Consider the following 20,716-nt stretch of genomic DNA (forward strand, 5'->3'; position numbering starts at 1 on the left):
TCTGTCCCCCGACTCCGCCCCCTCCCCGGGTCTACCTACTGCACACCAGCAACGGGCTTCCCAGCTTTCCCTTGTGAGGTCAGTGAGGAATGTTGATTCTGGAGTCCTGGCTTCCCGACCCAGTCTCAGCCTGGTCTTCTCCAGCCCTCAGCTAGGTGATCCATTTCTTTGCATTCTCGAGTGCTCCCAGCAGAGGCATGTCACTCAGAGTTCCAGAACCGCCCACTCTGCCTCCTAACTGGCTCCAGTCCCAGACTCCTCCCAGCCCACCAGGTAACCTGTTTTGAGCCTGTTCAGCCACTGACCCTGCAGGTGGGTGCAGGTGCGCCCTTTAAGACCTAAGCGTGGCGGTCGGCTCCAACCTCCGCCGAGGGTCTGGCTGGGGCGAAGCCGGCCTCCCGCCCCTAACTGTTCCCACACTGTCGCTAACCTCTCGGAGTCTCCCCAGCCGGCACCAGCCGGGCTAGCTCGGGCGGGCACGGGGCCACCGGCCGGCACCCACCTTGGCGTAGGCCTTGTACACCGTGGCGTACCTGCCGCTGCCCAGGCGCTCGGTGAGGATGAAGCCGTCCAGGCGCGGGGGGCCCCAACCGGGCCCCGCCATCCCGGCCGCCCGCGCCCGCGCAGGCGCTTCCTCGCTGCGGGCGGCGGTTCCGGCGGGTTGGGGGACGGGCCGAGCACGGGGCTGCTCCACGCTGCCCCCAGCGCCGCCCGCCGGAAATGCAGCGCGCATCGGAGACGCGGCTCCGCCCCGCTCCCGGTGCCCCTCCCCCGTCCCCACACCTCTCCGGGTCATGCGCCCGGCAACTTCCTGCAGGGCCCACGTGGGGACACAGAGGCCCCGCGAGCCTAGAAGTGAGCGGAGGACTGCTGGCGCGGTCTCCGGGGACTCCCAGCGGGCGCAGAGGCGTCTTGAGATCGCCCACGTGAGGACGCGGGCTCCAGAGGAGCGGACGTGTGTGGGGGAGACGGCGTCCGGGAGGCCTCCAGGGCCCCTCCCCAGGACCCACAGCTCTGAAAGCAGAGGTACTGGAACGAGAAGGCCTCTTTGGAGGAGGCCGCGTTGGCTTCCCGGGCCTCCCAGTTGCTTTTCACTTTTCTGAGGAAGGGCCTTGAGGACCTATTTATTGCATCTTAACTGTGCCGGCTCTCCAATCTTAGCAGCAGCGCCCAGCCCCTAATCCTGTGGGCTGCCCCGTCCTCCCAAGTCCACCAGACATGTGGACCAGTGTTGTCTGAAAATGTCTTTTTATTTTTATTTAAGCACAAAATTGAGACGTAACATATACATTTGTACATAGAGGGGAAAAAATACCAGAAAGGAGTTTATAAAACCCCAACCGCTGCCAGTATCATTCAGTGGCTTGGGGCCTGCGGCTGCCTGGGGCCTAGAGCCGGAGGCTAGTTTTGTGGGAAGGCCCCCCAGTCCACACACCGGCTCGGCAGCCTGGGGGAACAGGGTGCTGGTTTTAAAGGTGGACTCCTAGTTGTCCATCACAGTGACACCCCCCACCGGGGTGTGAGCCAGACTCCACCGGGTATTAGGGGGCCCTCCAAGAGATGGCTCATCAGTTCCTGCTGAAGGATGCGGTTCTGGACTGGCTGGCCCTGCCCTTCCTGAAACTCTGGATGCCGCTGATGGGGAGCATGGGTAGGGCAGGTGGCATCTGAGGCAGAGGCAAAGGCAGCCGTCCCTCAGGGGAGGGGAAGTCACAGTAAACAGGGCTAAACCAACCTCACCAGCACAGGCAGACCCTGCCCTCCTGGAAGACGCTGGGCAGGACAGCTTGGGGTCAGTGTCCTTGGTCCCTTCCCGTCCCCAAACCCCAGCTAACCGCATTGCACATTCAGAGTCTGAAGAGAGTAAGGCTCAGCAAGGGAGGGCTCCAGAGGGCTCAAAGTGCAGTCCCCTGCAGGAGGGTGCAGGGGGCTAAAGGGCTATGAATCCGTTTATGAGGAATGTGAGGCAGGGAAGAGCCGAAGGCAGCCAGTTTTCTCTGGATCCATTTATGAGGCAGGCAAGAACTTGAGGCAACCAGCCTTCTCTGGAAGCCTGGAGACCACTGGAGTGACCTGGAGAACAGATCTGTCCACCAGAGCCTGTGAGAGGCTTATCCCCAGCCGGGGCAGGAAGGGCTGGGCTGTGTCTGAGAAGCCAGATTCAGGCCAGGCCTGCAGGGTGGGGGAGTCAAGGCCCAGGACCCTGGCAGAAAACTCCAGCTGGGGTGGGCCCAGGTCAGCCTGTGATCCCAACTGTGTGGGGGTGTCTGTGTGTGCACAGGATGAAGAGAACTTCAGTCCCACTGCTTCCAGAGACAAAAGAATCCTATCAAACCATCACTAGAGAAGGAAAGAGAGCTTTGTTTTTTTTGTACATAGAGGGGGAAAAAAAGTCCCTGTCCCTCCCCTTCCAGGGAGAGCTGGTCGCTGAGGGAGGAGGAAGAGCCACAGCAAGACCCCTGCCAGGTCTGTGCTGGGCACAACCACCACCACATAAGGCACCCATGGAAAGTGCAGCTCAGAAGGCAGGCGAGAGAAAGGCTGAGGGGGAGAGAAGAGAGAGGAGGACTAATTCCCCTGGAAGGCTCCTTGGGCAGCAGATGAAGCAGCTCTGTGGAAGGTTCTGCTGCTGAAGATGCCCTGGGAAAACTCCTCCTGGGCCTGCTGGAAGCTGGCCCCTGTCCGGCGGTAGAGGGAGTGCACCTGGCGAAGAGGGGTGGGGTGAGAGGAGCCTGCCCTTTGGGCCCACCAGGAACCCAGCCATCCAGGACATACTCCCAAAGGGGTCACCAGAAGCCCGGCACTGCCTGACCCCCCACCCAGATCCCCGGAGAAAGGTGCTGGACCTTTGGGAGCCTAGGAGACCCAACTGCAGTGGTGAAGAACATCTCGTGGCAAAACAGTTGCCTGCCTCCTCCCATTTGCTGTCAGCCCTGCCCACACCACTCACCCGCTGCAGGAGGAAGACTGAGAGCACGGCACAGAGGGTGAAGAAGCCAGCCACCACCATCATGATGACTGATACGGCCAGGGACCCTGTCTTCAGTGTAGACAGGGCTGCAATCCAACCGCTATAAGGGAAGAAGAGGCCAGAGGGAGCAAAGTGGTAGTGGGCCCCAAGAGTCAGCATAAGGGGCTCTTCTCCAACTGGCCACTGTGTCCTGACCATCACCTTGGCATCTCCCCACAGCACAGGGAGCCCTATGAGCCAGAAGCCCTTGGCCTGTGAGGCCAGACCTCCATGAAGGCTGACGGGCCCACACTACCCCACTCACAAGGGGAATCTTCTGGTTATGTGAGGTCTGAAGGGGAGGATGTGGTTGCTGCCTTCACAGAGTCAGAAGTAGCACTGGGCTGGGTGCTGTGGCTCTTGCCTGTAATTCCAGCACTTTGGGAGGCTGAGGCAGGAGAATCACTTGAGCCCAGGAGTTCAAGACCAACCTGGGCAACAGAGGGAGGCCCTGTCTCCACAAAAAATTAAAAAAGGCCAGGTTCATACCTGTAATCCCAGCACTTTGGGAGGCTGAGGCAGGCGGATCACTTGAGATCAGGAGACCAGCCTGGCCAACATGGTGAAACACTGTCTCTACTAAAAATACAAAAATTAGCTGCGCGTGGTTGCACACGCCTGCAATCCCAGCTACTCGGGAGGCCAAGGCAGGAGAATCACTTGAGCCGAGATCATGCCATTGCACTCCAGCCTGGGTGACAGGGCGAGACTCCAACTCAAAAAAAAAAAAAATTAACTGGCTGTGGTCACACATACCTGTGGTCCCAGCTACTCGGGATGCTGAGGTGGGAGGATCACTTGAGCCTGTGAGGTTCAAGGCTGCAGTGAGCCATGATCACGCCACTGCACTCTAGCCTGGGCAACAGAGTGAGACCCTGTCTCCCAAAAAAAAAAAAAAAAAAAAAAAAAAAGGGCCAGGCGCAGTGGCACACGCCTATAATCCCAGCACTTTGGGAGGCCAAGGCAGGCGGATCACGAGGTCAGGAGATTGAGACCATCCTGGCTGACACAGTGAAACCTCGTCTCTACTAAAAATACAAAAAATAAGCCAGGCGTGGTGGTGGCAGGTGTCTACATAGTTCCAGCTATTCAGGAAGCTGAGGCAGGAGAATGTTGTGAACACCTGGGAGGCGGTGCTTGCAGTGAGCAGAGATTGCGCCACTGCACTCTAGCCTGTGCAACAGAGACTCCATCTCAAAACACAATAATAATAAAATAAATAAATAAAGTAGCACTGGGCTGGGCCTTTTTCTGATGCTTTGCTGGTGGGGAGTATGGAAAGCGTGGCTGCTCACTCCTGAGGACCCACCTTCTTGGAAGGAGGATCACTGGCCAACTTGCTGTCACCTGTCTGAGCCCCATGTCCTCATCTGTAAAAGGGATATTCTCATATTTCTTGACATCAAAACTTACTACAAAGCTACAGTCACTAAAATAGTGTAGGACTGGCATAAAGATAGACATATAGATCAACAGATCAATGGAATAGAACTGCGATTCCAGAAATAAACCCATACACCTATGGTCAGTTAATTTTTCTTTTTCTTTTTTTTTTTTTTTTTTTTTTTTGAGATTGAGTCTTGCTCTGTAGCCCAGGCTAGAGAACAGTGGCATGATCTCGGCTCACTGCAACCTCCGCCTCCCAGGTTCAAGCAATTCTCCTGCCTCAGCCTCCCGAGTAGCTGGGATTATAGGCACCTGCCAATGCGTCCGGCTAATTTTTGTATTCTTTGTAGAGATGAGGTTTTGCCATGTTGGCCAGGCTGGTCTCAAACTCCTTCCTGACCTCAGGTAATCCACCCGTCTCGGCCTCCCAAAGTGCTGGGATTACAAGCATAAGCCACCGCGCCCGGCCGGTCAATTAATTTTTGACAAGGATGCCAAAACCACTCAAAGAGAAAAAATAGTCTCTTCAACCAATGGTACTGGAACAACGATATCTACATACAGAAAAATGAAGTTAAATACTTATTTCAACCATATACAAAAATTAATGTAGGCCAGGCACGGTGGTTCATGCCTGTAATCTCAGCATTTTGAGGGGCCAAGGCAGGAGGATAACTTCAGGCCAGAATTTGAGACCAGCTTCGGCTAGCAAGACCCTGTCTCTACAAAAAATTTTAAAAATTAGCCAGGCATGGTTGTGCATGCCTGTAGTCCTAGCTACTCAGGAGGCTGGGGCAGGAGGATCACTTGAACCCAGGAGGTCAAGGTGATAGTGAGCTATAATTTTGCCACCGCACTCCAGTCTGGGTGACACAGCAACACTTTTTTTTTTTTGAGATGATGTTTCACTCTTTTCGCCCAGGCTGCAGTACAGTGGCGCAATCTTGGCTCACTGCAACCTCCACCTCCCAGGTCCAAGCGATTCTCCTACCTCAGCCTCCAGAGCAGCTGGGATTACAGGCTCCCACCAAAACACCCGGCTAATTTTTTTGTTTTTTTTTTTTTTCTTTTTTTTTTAGAGATGAAGGTTTGCCATGTTGGCCAGGCTGGTCCCGAACTCCTGACCTCAAGTGATCCACCTGCCTCGGCCTCCCAAAGTGCTGGGATTACAGGCGTGAGCCACCGCACCCAGCCAACTCAAGCCTTCTGATTCCCAGTCCAGGTGCAAACGGCCGTCATGAATCACAGTTTTTCTACCAGGGTCTGTCTTAGGTAATGAGTAATGAAATTGGGTCACTGGTCAAAAGGGACCAGATTAACAAGAGCAGGGCAAGAAGCATGAGGGGTGGTGGGAGGGCAGCGTGCAGTTGCTTGGAGGGTAAGGGGAGGCAGCCCTTCTCTCCCCACTGCTCTGGACTTGCCAGCTCTGCCGGAGGGAGGGGACCAAAATAGCACCGCCCTTCCAGGCTCAGGCTGTCAGCCAAGTGCCAGTCTGACCTTTCTGCAATGCTCCCTGTGCACTGGAGCAGAAAGGAAAACATCAGCCATCAGCTTTTCTTTTGAGGTTAATTTTGAGCTGAGGACTGAGGTATCCTGGAAACTCAAACCAGCTGTATGCTCAAAGAGGGCAGCCAGAAGAAGCAAGCCTGTCCAGGGGAGGTGAGGGACCTGTCTCCTTAAGTTACAAGGCATCTGAAAAAAGTCGCAGCTCAGTCTGCAAAGGCCTGGGCATCCATCAGCTTCCAGGAGGGTGTGGCAGGAGAAAAGGAAGAGGCTGCAATCCAGTGCAAGACACTGTCATGGTAGCCTAAAGAGTCAAACCAAGTTCACCCACAACACCCTAGAAAGTGGAGAGCAGGGAAAGATAGTGTCTTTTTATTTTAATATTTATTTTTTGATACAGGATCTCATTCTGTCACCCAGGCTGGCATCCAGTGGTGCAATCATGGCTCACTGCAGCCTCAACCTCCTGGGCTCAAGCGATCCTCCTGCTTGGGCCTCCCAAGTAGCTGGGACTATATAGGTGCATGCCACTGCACCAGGCTAATTTTTTTTTATTTTTGGTAGAGACAAGGTCTCCCTGTGTTTCCTAGTCTGGTCTCGAATTCCTGGGCTTGAACAATCTGCCTGCCTTGGCCTCCCGAAGTACTAGGATTCCAGGCATGAGCCACTGCGCCCGACCGATAATGTGTGTCTTTTGATGCCTTTAGTATCAAGGAGAAAAAAAAGTGAGTGGCTACTGATAAAGAACTGGAAAGAAGGCCCAAAGCAGATCTGAGCTGGCCCACTCACCCACTCCCCGCCACGGGAAAAGCAGGGCACTGGCAGGGCTCTCTGGGAGCTAGAAAACAGGGCAAGAGAGGCTGAGTCCCCTATCCAAAGCCTAATTCCCTCTGTGATGCCCAGGTCTCACCTGTCCCCCAGGCCAGGGATGCCAACCAATTGGATGATGTAGATCCCTATTTGACAAAAAAATACAAAGAAGAACACAAAGAAACTGAAAGAGTTGTCGGACCTGTGGAGAGAGAGAGAAATGAGAAGTCACAAGAGGGCTTGGGCCATGTTCCTCAGCATCCTTACTTGGTGTGACATCTCTTTTCTCTAGGAGCCAGGAGGCAGCATGGGCAAGAGACAGAGCTCCAGGGGCCCAGCCACACCATCCACAGGGACACACACACACATACCCCACCATAATCAAGAAGAGCTTGCCTTTCACTGCCTTCCAATTTAAGGGGTCAGTGCTTGACCCCTTCCTCAAAGAGCTGATAAAGTTGCTCCCCCAAAGGACAATATAAAGAGCCTAACGCTCCTGCAGTGAGCCAAGATCGTGCTACTGCACTCCAGCCTGGGCAACACAGTAAGACACTGTCTCAGAAAAATAAGTAAATTAAAAAATAAAGAGCCTAACACTCCATCTTCTGGAGTACTTGCGTTTCATAACAGGCAAGAAAAACTAAGCCAAAGGCATAAATCTCTAATAATAAAACCGCATGAGGCCAAGAATTTGAGACCAGCCTAGCCAACATGGCAAAACCCTGTCTCTACTAAAAACACAAAAATTAGCTGGGCATGGTGGTGTGTGCCTGTAATCCCAGCTACTTGGAAGGCTGAGACAGGAGACTCGAACCTGGGAGGTGGAGGTTGCAGTGAGCTGAGACTGTGCCATTGCACTCCAGCCTGGATGACAGAGATTGATTCTGTCTCAAAAAAACAAAACAGGCCGGGCACGGTGGTTCACGCCTATAATCCCAGCAATTTGGGAGGCCAAGACAGGTGGATCACTTGAGGTCATGAGTTCAAGACCAGCCTGGTCAACATGGTGAAACCCCATCGCTACTAAAAATACAAAAATTAGCCAGGTGTGGTTGTGTGTGCCTGTAAGCCCAGCTACTCCAGAGGCTGAGGCAGGAGAATCACTTGAACCCAGGAGGGGGAGGTTGCAGTGAGCCGAGATCGCATCATTGCACTCCAGCCTGGGTGACAGAGTGAGACTCCCTCTCAAAACAAAAAAACAAAAACAATAGAACTTAAGGATACGTAGTAACAAAGAACAATCAAAACAAAACAAAACAAAACCTGTACATCTGAGTGGAAGAAAAAAATATTTGGGGAATAGGGGACACCAGACAAAACTCTCTCAAGAGCTGAGGACTTCCATCTCTGTGTCCTTGAGGGCTAGAACAATGAGGGTTCAGGGCCTCCAGTGGTACAGGGATGGTTCAGCCACTGCCCTATCCCCTCTTCCCAGGGCCTGCTGGGCTCCCAGCCCTGAAAGCATCAACCCTGAGGTACAATTCCAGAACCCCTGGGGGTCTGTAAGGTGTATCCAGCTATGTTCCCAGTATCTAGCTTAGGTGTTGGCACTCTGAGTTATTGGGAAGCATCAATAGTCATGGAGAAGAGCGCTGGAGAGCACTCATCTGACACTACCAGAGAAGCACACCCTAGAGCCTCAGAAGGGAGTTCCCAAAGAGCGTCCCCTCCCTCTTCCCAGTAACGGCATCAGCTAGACTGGGAGCAGTGGGATGGCAGGTCCCTTCTCTAAGTCTCCTGTGCCTGGTCCAAGGACAGGGCCCAGAGTAGACCTCAGGTACAGAAACTGAAGAACAGGGCCCCCAGTCTCTGCTCTGGGTGGGAACAGAGGAACAGAATGTAGGGAACGTGGATTTCCCTACATTCTGTTCTGCTCTAAGACTTGGATGGGGTCCCAGGGCCTATAGCCCTTAGCCTGCTACCTGGGGTGCCAGCCATAAAATCTCACCCCTTGCCCCGGCCTCACTCACCTAAAGGCCTTATAGATGGGTCGGTACCAACAAAGGAAGGCACAGGGAGTGAAGATCAGAAACCACAGGATGGAGAGGCCAAAGTCCACTCCCTTGGAGCTGTCACCCGAGAACGAGGCCAGGCAGGCAAGCAGGTTCAGAAACAGAGTCACTGAATGCACTGGGGAGGGGACAGGACAGAGTTATGACTTGCGCCACGGTGGCTGAGGGGCTCCAATGTGGCGGCCACTCCCTAGGAGAGGTGAGGTTCATGCTGCGAAGGCAGCTGCAGAGACAGAGGAGCCCACTCTGTACCTAGGCAGGGATAGCTCCCAAATCCTGGTTTTATGGGACCTCAAAACCAGGGATCAAACTACATTCCTGAGAGGTGATGGGACAGCCCGGGTGTCTGAGGGGTGTGGAGGGAAGATGCAGACCCAGGGCTGGTCCTTGGGGAAGGAAGTCTTTCCTTTAGCAATGCTTTTCCCTGGCCCTGGATGGCCCCCGATGGAGCTGCCGGAGAAGTCTTCTTCCTCACCCTTCAGAATCCACAGGCCTGTGGACAGGGAAGGCCTTCACCTAAGGAGGGCCTTTTAGTGCAGTGAGCTCTGAAGGAACTTGGAAGCCTCTAGTTAGTCCCACCCTCCGTGATTTGTGGTCTGGACTGCCCCTTTCAAGGAGGTTTCCAGACAGGGGGCAGCCTGTGGGCAGAGGCACCTCCCCAACCCAGCCCAGGCACTGAGGAAGGCTGGAGTCTGCTAAAAGCCTGTATACCAGGGAGGAGCAGCCAGGGCCAAGATGGGGCTCTGAAGTCACACCCAATTCGCCCTTAAGCTTGGAGGGCAGGAGCGGGACTCACACATCCACAGATAGTAGAGCATCTTGCATATCCGCTGGTAGTCGGCAGGGATCTCTGTGGAGAAATCCTGATAGAAGCAGGGCTTCACAGGGCACCACGAGGGCAGGGGGGGCCAGTTCTCTCTCACTGTGTGGGGGAAAAGGAGTGACGAGGTGAGGGCCCAGCCTCAGAAGGGGCATCGAGGTGCGTGCACGCCAGCACAGTGTATGGGCCAAGGGGCTCCAGCAAGCAGGGCTTGGTTCCCAGAGGGGCTCCAGCAAGCAGGGCTTGGAGTCTGCATGGAGTGGGATGGAACAGGAATGGAACCCAAAGAGATACCACCAAGCTCACACTGAGATAATAGATCCCAAATGCACTGGGAAATACAGAGAGCTAAATGGCCTAAGTGATTATTTTTATTAACAAGCAGCCCACAAGTGTGATAACTCAGTTCATCACCATTAGCAAGGAATTGTGGGACCAATGCCCCTATGCTATCAAAGAATCAAGTCATTTTAGAGCTAGGAAGGAGTGCAGAAGTAATCTACAGCCATTACAACCACACTACAGGTCTCCTGACTTGCAACATACTGCTCTTCCTAGGACCAGTGTCCTGTGATGAGAAGAGCCCCACAAAACTCTGAGGCAGCTCAGGGTGAACGCTGGGAGGCCCTCCACACAGGGTTCAGGATACTCATCTATGCCAGGCAGGGCAGCCCCAGGCCCCAGCAGCCTCCCTTACCATGCAAGTTGGCTACAGTGTTCTGCAGCTCCCGCTCCTTGCGTTCCAGCTCAGCAGCTTTCCTGTCCAGTTCTTCCTGCTGCCGAAGCAGGCCTGCCTGGGCTGCAGACACCGCAGCCTGGAGAGAACAGGGGAGGTACAGGGACAGCCAGACACAACAAACAGAAACAGTGTCAGCCTGGGTGGGCAGGCAGAGAGGCGTTGCCCCAGGCAGGGACAGCCAGCAAGGAGTCCCAGAAGCAGTCCCCACCTCCCAGAGTGTCTTAGGTACCAGAGACCACCTTAGAGAAGCCAACCTGTCTTCCACTGCCCCCGCACCTTCCTGGTCCCTTGGCCATGACTAGGTTCTCCTCTGCCCTCATCCCTAAGCTTGAGTTGGGAGAACTATCCCCAGTGGCTTCTCCACCTCTTCCTCATACTGGGTCAAGGCAGAGCTCAGTGATTGTGACCTTTGGGAAAAAGACCTCACAAGAAACTAAACTATAACAAGAAACCCACAGACCCAAGCCTCATTTGAAGAGCCTGGGTGTATGTATGAGAAGGAAAACAGTGCAAGCCTGCTAGCAGTGAGTGGAAAGGGGAGACATGTGAGGGCAGATGGCGTGTGCCTGAGCCTCAGGATCTGCACAAGCAGCCTGTCCCCTGGCCTGCCCCCAGAAGCTGCCTCCTGAGGTCCCCCTAAACTGCGACTGGCTATACCCCAGGACAGCCCCTTAGGTGTGGCCCTGCCCTGCCTGGCTTTAGTGGTGTGCAGAGTCCATGCTTATCTCCTCTTCAGGCAGGGCAGAGCCTCTGAGTGACAGTAAGGGACTGACTGTACATGAGGCTGAACAGACCTGGCCCTGGGGCCCTGCACCTGCTGGCAGCTGCTGCCATTAGGGCCAGGTTCCTCCTGATAGATGAGACTCCAGTCCTTTTTAGGGAGAGATCTCAAACTGGTCATCTCACAGGATGACAAACCAGGCACATGTGTACACACACATGTATACACACACCAACCTCTCCAAAAACTCTTCAAAGACCTAAGGCTGCCTTGGGGAGGGAAGTTTCAGGCACTGGTGGCAGAAGCAGGAGCAGAACTGACCCCGCTGTGCCACGCTGGGGGTCTTGACCTCCTCCAAGTCTGTGACGTCAGTTGAGAAGGACCCAGCTCCCTACAGCCCACCACCCAGCTGCACAGAAAGGCACCTCCGCATGTAAGGGCTGCCTCACCTCCACAGGGCTCTGGGGCCTGGGAGGAGCGCTGGGCAGGCTCCGGGTGCCCTGCTCTTCTTCCTGCTCATCTACACTAGGCCTACCTTGGGAAGCTTTCGCATGTAGCTGTCTCTGAGAATACTTTCTCCTCCTAGGAGCATCTGCCTCTCTGAGAGCTCGCTCGCTGCCAGGAATTGGGCAGGCGGGAACTTGCCGGCCTGTCTAACCAGGAGCTGCAACACACAACTCCACCGTGGGTCACACTCATAGGGGCAGCGAGGACCGCGGCGGGAGGGCAGTGAGGCAGTGCAGTGGAGCACCAGGCACAAAGCAGAAAAGATTCACAGTATTTGGTGAAGGGACAAAGGAAGACAGGAAGGAAGGTGAGAATGAAGTTAAAGAAAAAAAAGAGAGATTCTGGGCCCCAAGGAAGAGAGAACAAGTCAAAGGCCTGAGGAGGACCTGGAGGGGTACGACAGGGACAAATGCCCTCTCTGGAGGCACCAAGGAGCCCAGCCTGGTGAGTAGAGCTTATTTCTCAGTGGTGGTGGTGGATGGGATGCAGGGAGTAAGGATATTAATTGGCAGAGCAGCCCCTCTACTTGTAGGTGACCAGCTCCAAACAAATTAGCAAAAGGGTCCTTAGGGGGCCAAGGCTGAAGGCTCTCTGCTTGCCCCGAGCCTCAGGGCTCAGCTACTGGTCTGGGTGATTCCCTCACTGGAGAGAAAAGACCAGAGTTCTTTGTCAGCAGTACCTGGGGGGTCGGCTGGGTTGGTTCCACTGATGGCTGGAGAACCGCTGGCTGCGAGGACCCAGGGAGTTGTGTGACAGGAACTGTTGTCGCTGCATTTGTCTACATGGAACAAATCAAAGGACAGAAGTGAGTGGGACTCCACTAGTTGGTGACGAGGGGGCAAACCCACAGCAGGATGGGTGATGTGCCCCTGACTGTGAGGGGACTCCCTTGGGGCCTGCACTGGGCCTTCCCCTGTGGCTTCCTAGCCAACAAGCCTCAGGTTCAGGCCATCTGATCCCTAACCCAGCACCCCTGGGCTCGCTGGGTCCAGCACTCTTGGGCATCGCCCTGACCTCCTTGGGGAGGGGCCCTGGTCACAGATCTCAAGGGGAGAATTTCACAGAGCGTTTGGTGGCTTTCCCATCCTTACCCTGCTTCCCAGGTTCATGTTAGGACTGTCCCTTTGAGGATTGCCGCTTCTCAGAGCTGCTTCTGTCCTTGCCAAGGCTCCCTGCCCTGGAGACCCCAGCACCACCCCAGAGGGTCACGGGACTTGGAAAGAGGGCCTGCTCACCAACCTCTGAGAAGGGGTTGAATTCCGCCAGGCCGCCCTGCGGGGCGTTCGTCAGCTGGGTCACAGAGGGATCCTGAGAAGGTGAAAAAGAGCCCTCAGACACAGAGGAGAAAACCCTGGCCAGGGCCGGCGGGCGAGCCGGTGACGCCTGACTGAAGTGGGGCTGCTGATCACGCTCCCGGGACCCTGAGAAACCTCTCTCTGGAAGGGTTCTGTGCCTGCCCCTGCCACACCACAGCTGCAGTCCCTTCTCCCTTCTTGGAAAAGGTTCAGCCCAGGAGAGACCCAGAGCAAGCTTTACCCAGAAGCTTGAGAGTACACACCACACAGGCTCCTGTTGGTACCCTATACAGATTCAAAATGGTTCATAGTATTTACCTCTAGAGAGTGGGGTTTTTTTTGTTTTTTTGTTTTGTTTTGTTTTTTGCGGGGTGGGGTGCTGAGGGGCAAGTGAATGGGGTGGTGAGGGCAGAGACTTACTATTGACTTTATAACCTTTCTGTACTGTTTTATTTATCATTCATTTATTCCTCTTATTTTTTTTTTATTTTTTCAAGACAGAGTCTTGCACTGTCGCCCAGGCTGGAATGCAATGGGGTAATCTTGGCTCACTGCAACCTCCGCCTCCTGGGTTGAAGCGATTCTCCTGCCTCAGCCTCCTGAGTAGCTGGGACTACAGGCACCCGCCACCACACCCGGCTAATTTTTGTATTTTTAGTAGAGACAGGGTTTCACCATGTTGGCCAGGATGGTCTCGATCTCTTGACCTCGTGATCCGCCTGTCTTGGCCTCCCAAAGTGCTGGGATTACAGGCGTGAGCCACCGTGCCTGGCCAGTCCTCTTATTTTCCAAAAGATAGTCTAAGGTAGTCGGACACAGCTCATGCCTGTAATCCCAGCACTTTGGGAGGCTGAAGTGGGTGGATCACCTGAGGTCGGGAGCTCAAGACCAGCCTGACCATCATGGAGAAACCCTGTCTTTACTAAAAATATAAAATTAGCTGGGTGTGGTGGCGCATGCCTGTAATCTCAGCTACTCGTGAGGCTGAGGCAGGAGAATCACTTGAACCTGGGAGGTGGAGGTTGTGGTGGGCCCAGATCGCACCATTGCTCTCCAGCCTGGGCAACAAGAGCAAAACTCCGTCTCAAAAAAAAAAAAAAAAAAAAAAAGTCTAAGGTTCTAGAACAAAAACATGCTGCTGGCTGCCAGTACTGATTTTATTAAATCGGGCACACTTGCTAAGAGCAGAGATATGATAGGCTCAGATGAAAATCCAAGAAAATGTTGTTTTTGGGTTTCGGGGATTTTTTAAAGTCTTTTAATAAAATCCAAGAATGTCCTCAGAACACAACCTTGTCTCCTTTTCCCATCTGATCTCTGCATGGGGCTCTGCCATCCTCTTTACTGTGCCCCTGCTGGCCTGGGGCAGTTGTCTTCACCCTGTCCCGCCCCCAGGAGAGCTCCTCCGCACCCTCCCCTTCCTGGTAACAGATGCAGGGCTCAGGTCCAGCTTCACAGCCATGCCTGCCCCCCCCCCCCCCCACCCCCCCCCCCACCACCCCCCACCCCCCCCCCACCAACCCCCCCCCCCCCCCCCCCCCCCCCCCCCCCCCCCCCCCCACCACTCCCCCCCCCCCCCCCCCCCCCCCCCACCCCCCCCCCCCCCCCCCACCCCCCCCCCCCCCTGCTCCATGAGGAACAGCCCTGAGGGTGGCCAAATTCAGGGCTGTTCCTGCCTGTGGAGACACTGCTTGGGTTCCACACCTCACCCCACACCCCTAATTATTAAGCCAGATGCTCCCATACTTCAGGCCCAGCCTCACCTCCACCGGAAGCCTCTGTAGAGCCAGTTCTTTTTTTTTTTTTTTTAAGACGGAGTCTCGCTCTGTCGCCCAGGCTGGAGTGCAGTGGAGCGATCTCAGCTCACTGCAGCCTCTGCCTTCTGGGCTCAAGCTATTCTCGTTCCTCAGCCTCCTGAGTAGCTGGGATTACAGGCGCCTGCCACCACGCCCAGGTAATTTTTGTATTTTTAGTAGAGATGGGGTTTCACCATGTTGGGCAAGACTGCACCTGGACTCCAGTTCTTTTCTTTCTCTTTTTTGTTTTTAAGAGACAGGGTCTCATTCTGTTGCCCAGGCTAGAGTGTAGTGGTGCAATCATAGCTCATGGTAGCCTCAAACTCCTGGGCTCAAGCAGTCCTCCCACCTCAGCCTCCTGAGTAGCTGGGACTACACACATGAGCCACCAGGCCTGGATGATTTTTAAAGCTTTTTTTTTTTGTAGAGATGGGGTCTTGCCTTGTTGCCCAGGCTGGTTTTGAATACCTAGGCTCAAGTGATCCTCCCACCTTGGGCTCCCAAAGCGCTAGGATTACAAACGTGAGCCACCTCACCTTGTCCAGATCCAATTCTTAAATACAATGCTAATATTAGATGCATCCACAGAGTGACCCCCTCAGTTTACAGATGTAGAAACTGATATTCACCATGATCCAAGGACCCAAAATGGGAGCTCTCTCCTTACTCTAAACATTCATAGAGCTGAGGGTCAGCATTGAATATTCTCTGGTTTTATCACAGATACTACCTCTTATCTTCCCACCTGAGTCACCAGTTCATAGAGGGTATGACTGACTGTCCCCAGGCATACAGCCAGAACTCACTGTGTCTGGACGTGCCTCATACTACAGCCTCCACCCCTTCCAACCTCGTCTGTGACAGACTGGCTGTGTCCTTCCTGCTGAACACCAACTCTGCCCTGATGGCTCCTGCAACTTGGACGAAGTGACCAGGTGAAGTTCAGGAGGCTCTGTGTTGCTGAGGAATTGGCCCTGAGGTTATTTCATGCCTGAAGGACTAGTGGTTTACTACTAGAATCATCTGGCTTCCTGCAAGGAAGATTTGGGGCTTGGTATCTGTTCCCCTTTCAGACTCAGCAGAACCTAGCCACCGCTGAAGTCACTGAAATCGGATCTACCATCCACAGAACTGGCTCCTCGAGTCTTGAGTCACCAGAGGACAGAAGAAAAGGGGCCGCTCTGGTAGCACTTTCAGGTGCTAGCATACAGACATCTGGCCAAGGTGCACATGTTTAACAGGTGACCTCCAGGCCCACAAAGAGATGCCATTTCCTTTATGAATGGCAGACAGAAGGGGACTGTGATGGGGATGATAGGGTGACTGCCCTGTTCACTCTGATCCTTCCCCTTTTCCTAAAATCTTAAAGACATGGCCTGGCACCCCTCACTGGGCTCCTCATAAACAAATCTGATCTCCATTAGTAAGCTAGAAACTCCCTGCAGCCATGTGCATCTGTGTCTAGTTCATACTTTAGTTCCCTGGTGCTTGGTGAAGGGCCTGCGGCAGCACAGCAGCTCAGTGGTTTGAGAAGACATGCAGCACGCTGTAGGGCCTCCCCCTTCTCTAGGAAGCACTGCCCAAGTGCCAGGGCATAGCAAACAGGAGGCACCTGCATCACAGCAGTAGCCCAAGGGCCTGGAAGCACGTTGCCTAGGAAGAGTGACCTAAAACGCTAAGAAAAGTGGATATTTTCCCATTTAAGAAAACCTAGGCTCTTTCTGAAAGATGTGTATGGCTTTAAGAGAAGCTGAGTCCTGGCAAGAAAGGGAGGGAGGAGGAGGGACTGGGGAAGGAAGCTGACATTTACTTAGTGTCTATGGTGTGCCAAACTCACCACACAATGATGCTACTGTGAAATTCTAGTTGCCCTAGAACTGGCCACTATGTCGAGCTGTCAGAAAAGACGGTTGTACTGGCCTTCCTTGACCTGGTTCTTCGAGAGACTTATGACCCCTTAATCCACTATTTATAATGGCTTTACTTCTCTCCTGTTACCTAGGATGGCACTAGTTATACTCTGTACTTGAGAGAGCTGAGAGAGTCACTCCAATCAGCTTTTCTGTTCTGTGGCTCAGCTCGGGACCCTGGCTGAGAAAAGCTACAATACAGCTCCTCATTTAACCCTCACAACAGCCTTACGAGGGAGGAATATTTATATTTTGCAGCTGGAAAAGCTCAAGCTCAGAGAGGGGAAGTAGCTTGTCTTAAGATCTCAGGGGTAGTAGTCAGTGAATCCAAGTCTGTCTCCAGGGACACAAGATGGTAAAGTTGAGTGGGCAAAGCATCCCGAAGCCTGGTACGGAGCCTGACAAATTGAAGGCACTCAGTGAATATGTGGCTGAATGAATGAACCCCACTCCAGGAAGACACTGACAAGGGCTTCCGCTTGTTTCCCTGCTTTCTTCTTTCCTTCAAAGAGCTGGGGTTTTTTGTTTGTTTGTTTGTTTGTTTTGAGACAGAGTCTTGCTCTGTTGCCCAGGTTGGAGTGCAGTGGCGCGATCTTGGCTCGCTGCAAGCTCCGCCTCCCGGGTTCACGCCATTCTCCTGCCTCAGCCTCCCAAGTAGCTAGGACTACAGGCGTCCACCACCACACCAAGCTAATTTTTTTGTATTTTTAGTAGAGACGGGGTTTCACCGTGTTAGCCAGGATAGTCTCGATCTCCTGACCTTGTGATCTGCCAGCCTTGGCCTCCCAAAGTGCTGGGATTACAGGCGTGAGCCACCACGCCCAGCCATAGAGCTGGTTCTTGAGGAACACTTTTGGTAAGACATATGCACAGTCTTTTGAGTAAGGATCACGCTGACTGGCCTAAATGAGCACCATGAGCTTTTACTCCAAGTTACAAATAGGAAATCAACAGCATAAACTTTCTTTCCCACTAACTGAGCATCAACTAACTGGCTCTTATTTATTTATTAGTATTATTTTTTTTGAGATGGAGTCTCACTCTGTCGCCCAGGCTGGAGTGCAGTGGCGCGAACTCGGCTCACTGCAAGCTCCGCCTCCCAGGTTCATGCCATTCTCCTGCCTCAGCCTCCCAAGTTGCTGGAAATACAGGCGTCCACCACCACGCCCGGCTAATTTTTTTGTATTTTTAGTAGAGACGGGATTTCACCGTGTTAGCCAGGATGGTCTCGATTGCCTGACCTTGTGATCTGCCCGCCTCGGCCTCCCAAAGTGCTGGGATTACAGGCATGAGCCACTGTGCCCGACCCTAGGATGGTGAGGGCTAAGTTTCACCTACAAGGAGGAGTAACCTAAAACCCCTTGCAGTGCCACTCAGACTGGCTAATGCCCTTTACTGAATTTATAACAAATAAAAGGCTCTTAACCTCAGTTATTTTCATTCAGCAACCAGCTATAGTGTGAGAAACATACCACAGTGAATAAGACACAGCTCTCACCCTTCTGGAGTCCACAATCTGGTATCTGAGACAAGTGGACACCCCCTGAGGGGGTGCTGGGGACCACAGCAAGGTGCAGAGCAAAAACAGGAAGAAGGGGAGATACCTCAGTGGGCTTCAAGAAAGGCCAGGTTGCAGAAGGAAGACAGAGAGCAAAGGCCCAGATCAGTAAGGCTCCCCACCACTGCAGGACAGTGGGGCACTTCCTCATAGCTGGAGGGTAAAGGCAGTGAGGGAAGAGAGGAAGGCAGAGTTAGGCTGCAGCTCTGCCAGGAAGGGCCATGAAAACCACACCTTTTTTTTTTGAGACGGAGTCTCGCTCTGTTGCCCAGGCTGGAGTGCAGTGGCGCAATCTCTGCTCACTACAATCTCCACCTCCCAGATTCAATCGATTCTCATGCCTCGGCCTCTGGAGTAGCTAGGATTACAGGTGCGTACCACCACGCCCAGCTAATTGAAAACCACACTTGTCACTGGTTTGGAAACCTCTTTCTATGCTTTTCACAGGTGCTGGCTGTCTGAGCTCTCTGTGACTTTTCCTTGCCTTCCCTTCCTGTATTCTACCCAGGCTCCCAGTGTGAGGTTTATTTCAGGCTCCAAAAAATACATTAAATAAATATCATCTCATGCACTAAAAAAAATTCAGGGCCAGCTGGGCACGGTGGCTCAAGCCTGTAATCCAGGACTTTGGGAGGCTGAGGTGAAAGGGTGGCTTGAATCCAGTTTGAGATCAGCCTGGGCAACACAGCGAGACCCTGTCTCTTTTTTTTAATATTAAAAATAAAAAATAAGTTTAGGCCTGGCATGGTGGCTCAGGCCTGTAATCCTAGCACTTTGGGAGGCCAAGGCAGGCAGATCACCTGAGAACAGGAGTTCCAGACCAGCCAACATGGCCAACATGGTAAAACCCCATGTCTATTAAAAATACAAAAATTGGCCGGGTGTGGTGGCTCACACCTGTAATCGCAGCACTTTGGCAGGCCGAGGCAGGTGGGTCACCTGAGGTCAGGAGTTCGAGACTAGCCTGGCCAAGATGGCAAAACCCCGTCTCTACTAAAAATACAAAATTAGCTGGGCATGGTGGCAGGTGCCTGTAATCCCATCTATTTGGGAGGCTGAGGCAGGAGAATCGCTTGAACCCGGGAGGCGGAGGTTGCAGTGAGCTGAGATTGTGCCATTGCACTCCAGCCTGGGAGACAGAGCAAGACTCCGTCTCAAAAAAAAAAAAAAATAGCCAGGTGTGGTGGTGCACGCCTGTAGTCCCAGCTACTTGGGAAGCTAAGGCAGGAGAATCGCTGGAACCTAGGAGGAGGAGGTTGCAGTAAGCCGAGATCGCAGCACGGCACCACACTGCAGCCTGGGCAGCAGAGCAAGACTCTGTCTCAAAAAGTAATAAACAATAATAATAATAAATAAATTTTGGCCAGGCATGGTGGCTCATGCCTGTAATCCCAGCACTTTGGGAGGCCGAGGCAGGTGGATCAACTGAGGTCAGGAGTGCAAGACCAGTCTGGCTAACAAGGTGAAACCCCGTCTCTCCTAAAAATACAAAAATTAGCCAGACATGGTGGCGGGTGCCTGTAATCCCAGCTACTCCGGAGGCTGCGGCAGGAGAATCACTTGAACCTGGGAGGCAGAGGTTGCAGTGAGCCAAGATCGTGCCAGTGCACTCCAGCCTGGACAACAGAGCGAGACTCGACTCAGGGAAAAATAAATAAATAAAAAATTTTTTAAAATTAAAAATTCAGGGTCACGCTGAGAGGCAGAGAGTCAGCAACACTCTGGAACCTCTGTGAAGTCCTATGGGCTTTGGAGATGAGGCTGAGTGTGACAGAGCAAGAAAAAGCAATCAACTCCAGAGTGGCTAGTTGGGTCCCAGTGCACAAAGAGCCACGGTTGACCTTGGTGCTCTCTGACCTGGTACCTGAGAATCTGTCCTAAGAAAATATCACAAAAACATGTAAAATTCTGTGCCTGCAATGATATTCATAGGACCAGGACTTACAATAGGAGAAAAAAGCAGGAAACAAACATCCAATGACAGAGAGCACAGGTATATTTTGGTACACATCTCCTTGAAGGCCCACACCGCCACTAAGAATCACAGCTATGAAGATGGTGCAGCAATACAGAAAAGGTTTTCTGGCCGGGCGTGGTGGCTCACGCCTATAATCGCAGCACTTTGGGAGGCCGAGGCGGGCGGATCACAGGGTCAGGAGATTGAGACCATCCTGGCTAACAGTTAAACCTCGTCTCTACTAAAAATACAAAAGCAAAATTAGCCGGGCGTGGTGGCAGGTGCCTGTAGTCCCAGCTACTCTGGAGGCTGAGGTGGGAGAATGGTGTGAACCCGGGAGGCAGAGCTTGCAATGAGCCGAGATAGCGCCACTGCCCTCCAGCCTGGGCGACAGAGCGAGAGTCTGTCTCGAAAAAAAAAGGAAGGGAAGGGAAAGGGAAGGGAAAGAAGGGAAGGGAAAGAAGGGAAGGGAAAGAAGGGAAGGGAAAGAAGGGAAGGGAAAGGGAAGGGAAAGGGAAAGGAAAGGGAAGGGAAAGGGAAAGGAAAGGGAAAGGAAAGGAAAGGGGCTTTGTTACATCAATACCAAATTATGGGCCAGGCCCGGTATCTCATGCCTATAATCTCAACACTTTGGGAGGCCGAGGCGGGCGGATCACTTGAGGTCAGGAGTTTGAGACCAGCCTGGCCAACGT

The 20,716-nt window shown here is 53.3% G+C and overlaps 5 protein-coding genes across 7 annotated transcripts in view; 3 read left to right on the forward strand and 2 right to left on the reverse strand.

Annotated features, from left to right (window-relative positions):
• The window catches only part of CSK (C-terminal Src kinase), a 278,351-nt gene that overhangs the window by 61,834 nt on the left and 195,801 nt on the right, over nt 1-20,716 (forward strand). The window lies entirely within an intron of this gene.
• The window catches only part of SCAMP5 (secretory carrier membrane protein 5), a 201,334-nt gene that overhangs the window by 14,529 nt on the left and 166,089 nt on the right, over nt 1-20,716 (forward strand). The gene's annotated exons all lie outside the window — the stretch shown is intronic.
• The window catches only part of ULK3 (unc-51 like kinase 3), a 297,486-nt gene that overhangs the window by 6,645 nt on the left and 270,125 nt on the right, over nt 1-20,716 (reverse strand). Inside the window, exon 2 of one of the 3 annotated variants that reach the window (XM_050799862.1) lies at nt 503-649. In XM_050799862.1, the coding sequence (XP_050655819.1) occupies nt 503-604 (102 nt within the window). In that variant the 5' untranslated portion in view covers nt 605-649. Of the gene's footprint in view, nt 1-430; nt 650-20,716 lie in introns of those variants that run through there. The other 2 variants (XM_050799865.1, XM_050799863.1) reach the window with 2 other exon arrangements.
• The window catches only part of MPI (mannose phosphate isomerase), a 60,463-nt gene that overhangs the window by 477 nt on the left and 39,270 nt on the right, over nt 1-20,716 (forward strand). The window lies entirely within an intron of this gene.
• Nucleotides 1,232-20,716, reverse strand: part of SCAMP2 (secretory carrier membrane protein 2) — a 427,899-nt gene continuing 408,414 nt past the window's right edge. The window contains exons 3-11 of the mRNA XM_050799898.1: nt 12,748-12,816; nt 12,188-12,286; nt 11,537-11,665; nt 10,239-10,356; nt 9,518-9,643; nt 8,680-8,839; nt 6,810-6,911; nt 2,951-3,071; nt 1,232-2,703 (exon numbers count right to left, since the gene is read on the reverse strand). Of these exons, the coding sequence (XP_050655855.1) occupies nt 2,569-2,703; nt 2,951-3,071; nt 6,810-6,911; nt 8,680-8,839; nt 9,518-9,643; nt 10,239-10,356; nt 11,537-11,665; nt 12,188-12,286; nt 12,748-12,816 (1,059 nt within the window). The 3' untranslated portion in view covers nt 1,232-2,568. The remainder of the gene's footprint in view (nt 2,704-2,950; nt 3,072-6,809; nt 6,912-8,679; nt 8,840-9,517; nt 9,644-10,238; nt 10,357-11,536; nt 11,666-12,187; nt 12,287-12,747; nt 12,817-20,716) is intronic.

The sequence above is a fragment of the Macaca thibetana genome, chromosome 7 (genome assembly GCF_024542745.1).
Source record: "Macaca thibetana thibetana isolate TM-01 chromosome 7, ASM2454274v1, whole genome shotgun sequence".
Classification (NCBI taxonomy): domain Eukaryota; kingdom Metazoa; phylum Chordata; class Mammalia; order Primates; family Cercopithecidae; genus Macaca; species Macaca thibetana.